We start from the raw sequence: 12,398 nt of genomic DNA on the forward strand, positions 1-12,398 counted from the left end.
CCAGGAGTTTTAAGACCACTCTAGGGGCACGGGGAGATAGCTCAGTAGCAGGGTCCTGAGTTCGATCCCTGGTACCGCAATAAATATATAAATAAGTAAATACAGCCTTAAAAAAAAAAAAAAAAAAAAGAAGACCCCTCTAGGTAACAGAGAGCAATATTTGAAAAACAAAAAAATCATTTGGTCCTAGCAATCACTGTCTGTACTTTGGTGTCTTTTATTGTCTTTTTATATGTATTTTATTCTCACAGACCACACTGTGTTGCTGATTGAATATTCTTGCTTCTCCACATAAAAGGACAAAACATTTCCCACAATGTTCAAATATTTTAAAGGGTCTTATGCATGTGTTAACAGTGACAGCCACAGTTTAAAAAAAAAAAAAGAAAGTAGTGGGTGTTGCCCAATGTTTTAAATAAAAAAGGAACTGATTTTTTCCCCTTTGGTCTAAGATAAAGCAATTAATGAACCAAAACAAGCAGGGTTTGGTGCCTCTGATGGTAATTTAATTTGTTCTAATCCAAAATATTTTCCTTTTTGAACTCCAAATTAACTGTTTAGTCAAGGTCAAGGAATGTGATGTTGAGAATCACGCTGTGCTAAGTTATGCTGCGTCTGCAGGGGAAGCAGAGCACATGTGTCCGCGTCGGGCTGTGAGGCCAGATGATAAGGTTGGTGATATCTTCCCACTCAATAATCTTTAGTTTTTCTTTTAAGACAGGGCTAGCTTTGAGTTCACTGCCCTAGGCTGGCCCCTAACTTGGGCTGATTCAGCCGTAGCCTCCCAAGTGCTGGGATTACAGGTGTGCAAAGTACAGTTTCTTCAAAGTGATGCCCGCCATCATTCCCCGCCCCCGGAACTAGGGACCGCCATCGTTTTTTTTAGAACTATGTGGTAACATAGTTTCTTTATTATTTTTTTTTTAAATATTTATTTATTTATTTGTGTGTGTGTGGCCAGCTCAGCCCACCAGGGGGCAGGGCTGGCTGGCATGTGGTGCTGGGGGATTGAACCGTGGTCCCTTGTACTTTGCCAAGCTTGTTCTAAGTAGGTGCTTTAGACCGCTGAGCCATCTCACCAGCCCCATAGTTTCTTTAGTGTACTGAAAAACTACGTTCTCTGAGATCTGCTCTTAGTGAAGTGGATCAATGATGAAAATAGCCAAATCTGAGCATCAGAAGACCTTCCAGTCTCCCTGATGCATGATCTCTATAGTTCTGGGAAGCAAATTTTTAAAATAATTTAAAACAGAAAGGGCTATGTCCTTTGTGTATGAGTGTGTGTTTGTGTGTCTGTCTGTCTGTCTACATTCACACATGCGTGTTCAGAAAGCTGAGTAACAGAACATTCAGATAGGTGAATGAGAGTGGAAATTGTGTGTGTGTGTGTGTGTGAGTGTGTGTGTGTGTGTGATTGTGTGTGAGGCTAATCACTTCTGAGCAATGATGAAAAGGTTTTATTACTGACCTTTGTAACTATGAAGGCTTCTACACTTGACCTGAGCTCAGAATTGATAAGTGCTAAGGCTGCTGACTTGGAGTTGTCTGGACACCATACTGTTTGATACATCATAATCTAACATTTCCCTTTAATTTCTAGGCTGAAACACAAGATATTTCTCATGAGCCATTATCTCCAATAACTGTTTCTACGGGCAGTTTTTTAAGTTATGAAAATACAGATTTGAGCCTTACAGATCCAGGTAATAATATCAAAATGTAAAGAGATGGACAATCCATCACCAACTGAGTTACCATATGGTGGTGGGAGGAAGCATTATTTCTTCACAACACATGGGGAAAGGGAGTTTTTTTTTTTTTAATCTGGAAAATAAAGTATCATGTCTAATAGAATACTGGGCAGTTTAGGGCTAGCCAAATAGCTCAACGGATTAAAGCACCTGCTTAGACAAATGCAGGAGCCTGGGGTTTGATCCCCAGGCCTGCCATACCAGCATCCCTGGGCGTGCTGAGACAGTGATTGAGACTGGACGTGGTGGTGTGCAGCTTTAATCCCAGCACTTGGGAGGCTGAAAACGGGTGGATCACTATGAGTTCTATGTAGGGAGACCGTATAGACCCTGTACTAAATACATTAAGAAAAGAATATTGGGCTATTTAGTATTCTAAAAGTGACTGGGAGTCACAGAGCACTCTGTAGATCCCTAACAATATGAGAAATACTGCTAATGACCCTTTTTCCCTTTCAGTGGAATTCTATAGGAAAGCTCTTGGTTGCATTGATTGTTAGAAATATATATTGTCACGTCTGCCTGATTGTGTTTCTAAAGAAGCACCCAGCCAGACCTGGTGGTACAAGCCTATAATCCCAGCACTAGGGAGGCTGGGGCTGTTTAGTGAGTGCAAGGCCAGCCTGAACTACACAGCAAGACCATGGCTCAAAAAAATAAGCGGCCAAAAGGAATGCAGTGTTAATGTCAATTAAAATTTTTCATTAAACTCCATTTCAGAGCCATTTTCAGAGTACACAAGCCATCCAGAACAAGAATCCATCACCAGTAGAGAAGAGGAAACAGATACTTTAGGTTCCACGGTGCCTTCAACACAAGTTATTTATCAGCACCAGAGCTCTTCAGATGTTCATAAATCTCCATTGCCTGCAGTAGAAGAATTTATACCTGGCCACACACATGGTCAGCAGGTCATGGACAAGCACACAAATAAAGCAACTTGGATACCTGAGAAAACAGACTTTCAGGGTAAAATTATTTTAAAGGAAAGAAAAACTCATATATATATAGCATATGACAAAAAATGTATACATTGGAAGAGAAAAACATAAATATAGTAAGTATATTCAGATATGAGACTAATACAAGTTACCTCTGGCCTGTACGATTACAAGAGGTACTTAAAGTGATGAACATTTCCTCTCAGACATTTAGTGCAGGGCACTGCTGAGGTATGTATACATTTTTTGGCAGACTGTGTGTGTATACATATATGCATACATACGTTTATCAATGAGTTCTTTTAACTTTGCACTTTTTTTTTTTAATTTTTTATTTGTGTGTGTGTGTGTGTGTGGCCAGCTTAGCCCACCAGGGGGCGGGGCTGGCTGGCATGTGGTGCTGGGGGATTGAACTGTGGTCCTTGTGCTTTGCCAAGCTTGTTCCAAGTAGGTGCTGTAGACCACTGAGCCATCTCGCCAGCCCAACTTTGCACTTTTTTAGTAAATGTTGTTTAAACTCCATGTTCTTAAGGCCTGCTGCAGCATACTTAGACCACAGGAAACATTGATGCTTAGTAGAAGAGGGCATGTGGACCCAGTTTGTTACATGAGCGTTACAAGTGGAACAACATGGAGAGGACATTAGTAACCAAATCTTCCTTTACCTTAAAGTTAGCTCTTACAGCTGAGTTTCAGTAAAGTTCAGAAATCAGAAAGGTCTTGGTTCAAATCAGAGTTGAGACTTATTTCCTAGCTGTGAAGCCATGGGCAAGTTCACTTCATCTTTCATAAAAAGAAAGTTGTTGGAGATGAAGTGAGATACGCATCTAAAGCACAGTGTCTGGGCTGCAGTAACAAGAGTACAGTGAACCTTTCTCCTTTTTTCCTTCTTCTAGTCATTGTTCCTGAAGTGAGCTCAGCAGAGCTGACAGCAGTGATGGTAAACCTTCTAGAGCTTTCACTCTTAACAAACAGCCCTCTGGTGTGCTGCCACAGGTTCACCATCCACCTGCTCACAGTGAAGCAGTGGTCTTCAGGGCCTGTTAGCCCTCATCCACCTGAGAAGGCTTTGGTCTCTGAGAGGATCTGGAGTTTGGTTGGGTGGGCTTTGGTTTTTTTATCTTGGAAATAATCGTGACTGGATTTAATTTGAAAGCATTTGCTAATTATGAAAAAGGTAGCATTTTGTTACATGAGCATTACCAAAAAGTTATTAATGAGTATGTTCTTTCTACTGTTTTTTAGGCTTTACTTTAAATCTTAAAAATCCTTTTTTTCCCTCATAATTCCAACAGTTGACTTTGACTTTCCAGAACTAGAACATATTTTTCCAAATTTGCATCGTCAGCTCTTCAAACCCTTAGAACCACATCCAGATTGTGATTTATCATCATCATCCTCTGGGATTTCTCAAGACAACAGAGACTTTTACCAGGTATATTAAACTACTCCATTGTGAATATCAAAAAGCAGTTTGATTTTTTTTTTGTTTTGTTTTTGTTTTGGTGGAACAATGGTTCTTAACCTTAGTAGTCTTTAAAAAAAAAAAAAAAAAAGTATTCTAAAAATCCCAGGTACCAAAAAAAAAAGATGTAACCTTAGTAGTCTATTAGAATTATATGGAAAACTTTTTTTTTGTTTTGTTTTGTTTTGTTTTTTGCAGAACTGGGGATGGAACTCAGGTCCTTCAGCTTGCCAGGCAAGCGCTTATTCCACTGAGCCATCTCCCTGGCCCCAATATGGAAAACTTTTTTAAAATTCCAGTGCTCAGGTTCTACCTAGATAAGTTAAACAAAAAAATTTTTTTTTCCTTTTTAAAAATTTTTTTTTTTTTTACAAATTTCTGAGAGGACTCAAATACTATGATTTTTTTTTTTTTTTTTTGCAAACCAGGGATTGAACTCAGGCCCTTGTGCTTGCCAGGGAAGCTCTTATTCCACTGAGCCATCTCCCTGGCCATTTTTTTAGCTACTCAACTGATACCAAGGTTAACCTAGATGAAAAGCAGCTATATTAGGTTTGTCCCGTGCAGCTTTTATCTTTAGCTGGAGGGTATGCTGACTGATGGGGAAAAACTAGGCTTGCAAGTTATTACCATGAAAAAATGTATATCAAGGAAGAATACTATCAAAGGAGCACAGTGATGAGTGATTCAGCTAATAATACATAATCAGTATTCCAACTATTCTGTATTCTGTCAGAGCCCAGATTCTTCATCTGAAGCATCGTGTGCTGGTGTGTCATCCAAAAATATAGCTTCTTGTACAGCACTGAGGAGGACCAGCCTGCATGCTTTTACTGCAAGCCCGAACCAGCAGCCAGACCCTAACCTGGCTTATGCTCCGAGTTTTGCTATAGAAACTGTTGAAGGTAGGTTTAGCTAAGGAGAAGTTAAGTATAACAGAATTTTTTTCTTTTTTTAATATTTTGCTGGATACTGTGCATAGCATCTGTTGGTTGCCTCCATGTGTGTCTTCAATGTTATAGGTACTCTGTATTTTTTTAAATAACAGAAAATATATTTTCCCTTTTTTTTTTTCTTCCTATTTGGTTTGGTTTGATTTGGTTTGGTTTTTAAGATAGGGTCCCTCTGCATAGTTCAGGCTTGCCTTGAACTCACTGTGTAACCCATGCTGGCCAAGATCAGAAATCAAGAGTTGCCTCTTTTCTGTCAATTTCCCTATGCTTATAATTCTATCCTACTAGAACTTTATGTACAAAGTTTTTTTATATGTTATAATGTATATTTGGATTCATGGGTGCATACTTTAAGTATTTCTGTTATTAAAATCAGTGTTCAATAAAGCATATTAGAAAAGGAAAATTGAGGTTCCTTATACTACCTTTTACTATCAAAGTACTTTTTCTTTCTTTTTTTTTTTTTTTTTGGCGGAACCAGGGATTGAACTCAGGCCCTTGTGCTTGTGCTTGCCAGGGAAGCGCTTATTTTACTGAGCCATCTCCCCAGCCCAACTATCAAATTACTTAAGAGAAATTATTTGTATCACTTAGCATTCTGGAAAGATATAATTTATAAACTGATATTTTTCTATTTATCATGCGTACAAAGTTCATGAATAACTTTTTCTCAAAGCATTAGTTTATGTATTTACCCTATTCCTCCATTTTCAATGCTTATTATTAAAAGCCAGCATTATAAAAACTGTTTAAAGCATCCTTTTCCTCTCATTGATGCTGGGTGTTAAACCTAGGGTCTTACGAATGTTCCATTATTGAGCCATATCCCCAGCCTTAAAAACTTAAAACATGTTATTGAAACACATCCCATGTTAAAGTATTCATACTATCTAAAATAATACAAAAGTGGAAATAGTCTTACAGAATCAGATTAGAAAGTTGGGAGTTGATAATCAGCATACGGTCTCAGTTATGCAACAAAAATACACCTTAGAGGTATACCTAATGTTGTATAGGTACAACACTGTCCCTAAGTTAACAGTATGTATTGTATACTTTTAAAATGTTAGGAATGGCTGGTGAGATAGTTCGGTGGTCTTAAGCGCATACCTGGTAAGTGCAAGGACCCAGGTTTGGTCCCCGGTACCACATGCATGCTGGCCCTGGAACCCCAGGCGCACCTTGCCAGCCACCCAAATCAGGCCTGGTGTTGAATGTCTGTAATCTTAGCAGTGGAGGCTGAGACAGGAAGATCACTGTGAGTTTGAGCTGTATAGCTAGACACCCTAAAAAAAAAAATAAATAAAAAATTTAAAGATCAATTTTCAGTCCTTTCATAAGGGAGAAATCCTCATAGTGTCTAATGTCCTTGTCTTTTAATATACAATACCAAAAGAAGGGGAAAATACATGAGTTGTAGTTATTTGAAAATCATTAACTTCGTGTTTGTATACATCAGTTGTCACTTCTAAAATTGTAACCTGACTTTGTGTGCAGTTACTCTGGGAGGGACTACTAACAATCAAGTTTTATAAGATGGATTTTTAAAAATTTCTTAATGTAGGATCTGAACAGTGTTTTCAACAACTTCTGCCAGAACTTTCATCACAGGAGGGGAGTCAGCATGCTGATCTACCAAGTATTTTTAGCATTGAAGCAAGAGATTGTTTTCAAGACATGAGGAACAATAACCATCCATCAGAACAACAGAGTGACCTACTACAAAATAAGAAAAGTGTCCATTTCCAGCTTTCTGTAGGAAACTTAAGTTCAGCCTGTGGTTCATCTGATGAGATTAATGCATATGAACAGTTACATGTACAGCATAGCTCTCCATGTGGTTCTGCCTCTAGTGAGTGCTCGATAAAAGGCCAACTACAGGAGGAAAGCAAAGAAGAAAGGCTGAGCTTTGAAAACCTATCAGAAAGAGAAACTGTTACAATCTTACAAAATCAAGGACTCGCCGAAGATGATAAAAATGAAACCAATCAGGTTTTAGCTATAAATTCACATGTAGAAAAAACTAACTCTGAATTATGTGTCCGAACAGTAGAGGTGGGAACTTCAGATCAGAATCCACAGTCATTAAGTACCCAAAGTGAAAAATACTTTGAAAATTCAATTCAGACTCCAGAAATCATAAAAAACCTATCTCAGCCAACGCTGACTGAGCCCTTTCTTAGTTCCAGATCGTGTTCATTACAGAACTCTATTCCATTCTGGGTAAGTAAGATCTGTATTGTATAAGCAGCATTTTAAGTTCCTCTTTAGGAGAAACTTTAGATAAACAAAGTGTAAGAGAAACAACAAAATTGCTGAATATTCCTAAAATATAAAGAGAAAATTCCAGATTTTGAAAACTCTTCTGTAAGATCTTTGTGTAAAAAAATCTTTGCGTATCCAGGTAATCCTTTGTACTTTCCTAAGAATGGTCAGCGTTGAATCTCATTGCACTGAATCCATTATTGGAATGACCATTACTCTTATTATTATTGTGTAAGCAAGTTTATAACCAGCTTAGTTCACCTGAACAGTTTTCAGTTTTTCTGCATGCAGAGCTCATCGTTTCAGTTAAGACAATGGAGATTTTAAATAAGGACTTCATTTAGACCATTAGATGGATGTTTTTTGGCTGCTTGTGTCACATGTTTCTAAATTACTGTTCGTGTGAAACTGAATACTTGCTTAAAGTATTTGTTCTGAAAATTTTTAAATGTGTCAAGAGTAGTCTGTTTCTGCCCGAGACCCAGTAGGCACTGCTGTCTTTAGCTAGGACATGCCATGTGTGTTCAGCCCAGCCAGCCTGCCAAGCCACATGAGCATTCTGATTTGTGATTCTGCAGTATTATAAGACAAGTTACCATGTTTTTCCACATTGGCAAAGACTTGTTTCTCCTAGTGATGAGGGGTGACTGAAGGGGAATTCAGTCTGTTGATCTTCTACGACTTCATTATTTTTAACATTTAATTTGTACCAAATACACATAGTGTACAAAAATGCATTTATATTTTTTATTTTTACATTTTGAATCTTTTAACAGCTTTTAAAAAAAACCTTTCAATTGTATTGCACAGGAGACAGAATCTGGCTATGGTATAATGGAAGAACCTGAGCTTAGTTTGATAAGCACCAGTGATATCAGTATTGCTGAAACAGACTTTGCAAACTTAACCCTTGAAGAAAAGGCAGAGAATGAAAGAAAAAGCAGTTTTCAGGTAAATTTTATAGCATTCATTATTGTGAATGTAGCTCATACAGGAACCTGCAACTAGAGTTTGGTGGGAAGAGAGAAGGGTACTAATCCTCATTTTTTCATATGGCATTTTCCCTCTCCTCAGAATTATCTGCAGAATTTTCCTCTATGATCGACAGTGAATAGAAAGCTTTTAAAATCTAAAAAAAAATCTCAATGAACCAGTTTGCACCATGTACTGTGTAGTTCTAAAGTGAAGATAAACCATTAAGACTTAAGTGAAATTCATGCCTCCCCTATCCCAGGACAAAAATACTTTGTCCCAATAGGTAAGACCAGGCCTGAAGCGAAAATAGAGAACTATTCAAACTTGTCAAAAAAAAAATTCCCTGACTACTCATCACCTACCTGTTAATTTCAACTCTTAGGTCATTATTGGAGGGAATTATGCTCTTAATTTTCAGTTAGTTGGAAGTGTACATTAATACCTTTTTGACCCTCTCCCCCAGCTGTTTTTTTTGTTTTTTGGTGGGGATTTTTTTTTTGGGGGGGGGGGTCTTGTTTTTTCTTAAATACTTGGGAGTCAGTCTTTACAGAGCCAGGTCTTCAGTTTCTGTTGGTTTGGGTTTTTTTGCGGAACCAGGGATTGAACTCAGACCCTTGCACTTGCTAGGGAAGGGCTTATTCCACTGAGCCATCTCCCCAGCCCTTCAGTTTTGAGATAGGGTCTTAATGGCAATCCTCCTGCCTGTTTCAGTTGCTAGTTACAGATATGTACTCCCTCCAGGTTCGTGCCTTTTAGTGTGGAACAGGCTTGTCTGTTATTACGGTGTTCAGGTGTCAAGGAAGACTACAAAACCACAACTAAAATTTTTTAAAGGGCAGACAGTAAGAGGTTATATATACTTGTGAACAGAAATGCGGAGATAAAATACAAGTATGCCAATTGGTGTAAGTCTTTGAATGTAGGCATAAATTCATGCTTCTACCAAGGGACTCATCCACCAGTGACATGGTAGTACCTTGATTTATGACTCTATTTTATAATTTTGGGGAAGATAGCTGTGTTTGTCACCCAATGCAGTTTGCAAAGAGGTTTTTGCAGAACGCTTTTTTTGGCAGAACTTGGGATTGAACTCAGGCCCTTGCTCTTGCCAGGAAAGCACTTATTCCAGAGCCATCTCTCCAGTCCCCTGAATGCTTTTGTGCTCAGATTTGTTTGCAGTGCTTGAGCTACAAACGAATAAGCACTCATTAGCTGTAAGGGCTCACAGGAAACCAAAAGGCAGTCCATATAAAAGCTTTTAGAAAGTTGGTTTTCCCAAACATCAGACTTTAAACTACTTGATCTAAGCGGTACACTAATTTTCTTTTGACTTTTTTTGCACTTAGGTGAGTGAATATCTGCCTGTTTCATCAGAAACAAAAACCTCAGTTTATCCACTTGTATCAAAACTTTCTATGAAGAAATCAACAGGATCTACAGGTATATAAAACACTGCATATGCTCAGAGTTGGCATGCTTAAATAAGACATGTAACAATTTCCCAAATTTTCAGCCATAGCAGAGAGCTTACAAGAAGCATTTGTTAAGAAAAAAAAATTATTTATCGAGAGATCCTACCAGAGGCAGAAAGAAATACGAAAAAGCCGAGCTCCTAAACATTACCAATTCGGGACAGTTCAGGAAAAGCCATCTTCTACAGGTATGTTGTATTAACAGTAACAATTTCCTCAATGTTTTAAAACCGAGACTACTTTGGTGGCAGTCAAAACCCACCACTTTTATGAATTGCAGCTTTGAGCTCCATGTCCCCAACTCCTTTCAGAAAAATAACACTTAGAGACATCATATGCATAACTTTTATCCAGTCATCTATTGATAGAGCTGCCTCTTGAGTTTTAACTACAGTGAATCTCATGCTATGTAGTAAATACTGATACACTTGTATCACTGTAATATGGCAGCAACATTCCCAGCAGTGCAGGTTCGTCAGTAAAAAAAAATGAAAATCCTAGACACTTGTAGTAACGTGAACGTACTGAAATAAGCCAAGTACAGAAGCTTGAGTAGTGCATTTAAGTACTACTTACTCTTAGGGTAAGTAAACCATCTCCACAGCTGAAAATTTAAATTTTTTGAAGGTCATTTGCTCTCTTTTCAGTTACCTCTACAAGCAGCCTCAAGGGTGTAAATAAAGTTAGAGTGTGTCTTTCGGAAGAAAGGAGGATGGCACAGTCCGTCATGCATAGAAGAGCAACAAGGTATCTATTTGCTGTGTTCTGGTGGTTCTACTTTTCTGCAATACCCACACCTAATTACATGAATATTTTACAGGTTGTATCATCAGTTATCTGAAATAAAAAAACAAAAGGAAGAAAAAGCAAAACAAGAAACCTATGCTCACAACAGAGCAAGGGCAAAAGAATTCCATAAGGTGAGGGAGGCCTCCCCTAGCCCAACCCTGCAATCTTTGATGTATGTAATTGAAACTGATAAACTCTTATTCCCTCTACAGAGAACACTAGAGAAACTTCGAGCCAAAAACATGTGCTGACTTCCTACATGTGTATAAAATTTTAAAATAAATGACACTGAACAAAAATTAAGTGAATTTTATTTTAAAGAAATTTCATATTGATTTAATTAGGGGCCATTTTAATGAGGCTGTCTTCAGAGGAGGCCTAAAAAGGAGAAAAGACAATGTTTACTACTTTGAAGCATCTATTTTTTCCCAATCACAGCTTATGAGCAGCTCAATATTGTCATCTCCTCAGAAAAACATAGCACTACTGAGTGACTATGACATACTGTGGAGAATTTCACTCTGTGGTCATCGCGTTAAGAGCTCTTGGTTTAACATTCCCACAGGCCCTCTTTGAAATGACCTATAGTGTCTTTTCTTCACCTGTACTTACCTTTACAAAAGAACTGAAGCTTACTTCAGCCATCCCATCTGCCCTATAAAATACACAGTCGTCAGTGAGGCAGTCTAGGTCTTCTACTTCATTGATTATAGTTCAGCTGCATAAGCACCTCCCATTACTGCCCCCCCCCAAAAAAAAAAACTGGAGAATCCAAGCCTGGAAAGTTTTTTTTTTTGTGGCCAGCTCAGCCCACTCAGGGCAGGACTGCAGTGGCATGTGGTGCTGGGGATTGAACTGTGGTCCCTGCGCTTTGCCTAAGCAGGTATGTTAGACCACTGAGCTATCTCTCCAGCCCAAGCCTGGAAAGATCTTAAGCGTGCTTTGTGGTAAGCAATAATTTTAAACATGGCTATCATAAATAATACTGCACAGTATTCACTTAGGCCATGTAATGTTCCCAACAGGTTGATTGCTAACAAGGTAGCAGACAGAAAACCTAGTGGGAAATTTTTTTTTATGGTCATGTCCACAGCAAATGAGAAACTTCATTCTATAAGCCTTGGTAATGACCATTATTATATCCCAGTCATTTATAGGTAAGATAAAAATATAATTACCTGCCACAATTCTTCTATCTCCACTTGAATTATGGACAGTGACAACTGTTTGAGGAAAGTTTATATGTTGTTATATGAAAGGTTTCCTACATTTCAAGATTATATTCCAATGCCCAAACCATAAAAATTCCAATCTTATTTTTTTTTCACTGCTTGTTACTCTTCAGTTCCTTTCTAGTAATACATAATTTGTAATGCTAGCACTTGGGAAGCTGAGGCAGGAGGATCATTGACCTCAAGGCCAGGAGCTGTCTTAGATGCCCCCCTCCCAAAAAAAACCCAGTTTATATAGTTCAAATGTTCATCAATTTAGGAAATGTGAAATCACCTCAAGAGACTTTACATTCTAAAATAGTGTACTTAATGTAGATGTTCAGAGAGGCTATTTTCCTTCAGCCCATTCAGAGCAGTTGAACATTACTTTGCCCATCATCATAACATCATGTACTCATAAGTTTGGTTGCAACAAAAAGTTTGCCTTTAAAACAATCATAAATCCTACCTGTGGTCTTATATCCAATTTCGTCCAGCAATACATTTTTGGAGCCTAGAATTTGAATTGTACATAGTATTGGTATTTTGGCACATGACCTAGATTCTGTATCATTC

At 38.1% G+C, this 12,398-nt stretch overlaps 1 protein-coding gene, 1 long non-coding RNA gene and 5 other non-coding genes across 15 annotated transcripts in view; 3 read left to right on the plus strand and 4 right to left on the minus strand.

Annotated features, from left to right (window-relative positions):
* Positions 1 to 10,910, plus strand: part of Cep295 (centrosomal protein 295) — a 51,333-nt gene extending 40,423 nt beyond the window's left edge. For 5 of the 9 annotated variants that reach the window (XM_023704977.1, XM_023704983.1, XM_023704982.1 and 2 more), the window contains 12 exons: positions 562 to 671; positions 1,601 to 1,703; positions 2,472 to 2,720; positions 3,988 to 4,127; positions 4,894 to 5,062; positions 6,675 to 7,333; positions 8,186 to 8,326; positions 9,697 to 9,790; positions 9,864 to 10,010; positions 10,470 to 10,569; positions 10,643 to 10,742; positions 10,824 to 10,910. In XM_023704977.1, coding sequence (XP_023560745.1) covers positions 562 to 671; positions 1,601 to 1,703; positions 2,472 to 2,720; positions 3,988 to 4,127; positions 4,894 to 5,062; positions 6,675 to 7,333; positions 8,186 to 8,326; positions 9,697 to 9,790; positions 9,864 to 10,010; positions 10,470 to 10,569; positions 10,643 to 10,742; positions 10,824 to 10,862 — 2,051 coding nt within the window. In that variant the 3' untranslated portion in view covers positions 10,863 to 10,910. The remainder of the gene's footprint in view (positions 1 to 561; positions 672 to 1,600; positions 1,704 to 2,471; positions 2,721 to 3,987; positions 4,128 to 4,893; positions 5,063 to 6,674; positions 7,334 to 8,185; positions 8,327 to 9,696; positions 9,791 to 9,863; positions 10,011 to 10,469; positions 10,570 to 10,642; positions 10,743 to 10,823) is intronic. The other 4 variants (XR_002818841.1, XM_023704980.1, XM_023704979.1 and 1 more) reach the window with 4 other exon arrangements.
* LOC111813655 lies at positions 1,145 to 1,224 on the plus strand. The gene has a single exon (XR_002818850.1). It is a non-coding gene; the product is annotated as a small nucleolar RNA U2-19 (small nucleolar RNA).
* Positions 1,439 to 1,508, plus strand: LOC111813654. Its single transcript, XR_002818849.1, has one exon. It is a non-coding gene; the product is annotated as a small nucleolar RNA U2-30 (small nucleolar RNA).
* A 156-nt stretch (positions 10,911 to 11,066) lies between the features above and the next one.
* Positions 11,067 to 11,195, minus strand: LOC111813660. Its single transcript, XR_002818855.1, has one exon. It is a non-coding gene; the product is annotated as a small nucleolar RNA SNORA25 (small nucleolar RNA).
* A 44-nt stretch (positions 11,196 to 11,239) lies between these two features.
* Positions 11,240 to 12,389, minus strand: LOC111813649. Its single transcript, XR_002818840.1, has 3 exons — positions 12,292 to 12,389; positions 11,790 to 11,834; positions 11,240 to 11,341 (listed from the first exon to the last, which is right to left on the minus strand). It is a non-coding gene; the product is annotated as an uncharacterized LOC111813649 (long non-coding RNA).
* On the minus strand, positions 11,622 to 11,744 carry LOC111813661. The gene has a single exon (XR_002818856.1). It is a non-coding gene; the product is annotated as a small nucleolar RNA SNORA32 (small nucleolar RNA).
* On the minus strand, positions 12,157 to 12,232 carry LOC111813659. Its single transcript, XR_002818854.1, has one exon. It is a non-coding gene; the product is annotated as a small nucleolar RNA Z40 (small nucleolar RNA).
* Positions 12,390 to 12,398: the final 9 nt, after the last annotated feature.

The sequence above is a fragment of the Octodon degus genome, unplaced genomic scaffold (genome assembly GCF_000260255.1).
Source record: "Octodon degus isolate 3935 unplaced genomic scaffold, OctDeg1.0 scaffold00209, whole genome shotgun sequence".
Classification (NCBI taxonomy): Eukaryota; Metazoa; Chordata; class Mammalia; order Rodentia; family Octodontidae; genus Octodon; species Octodon degus.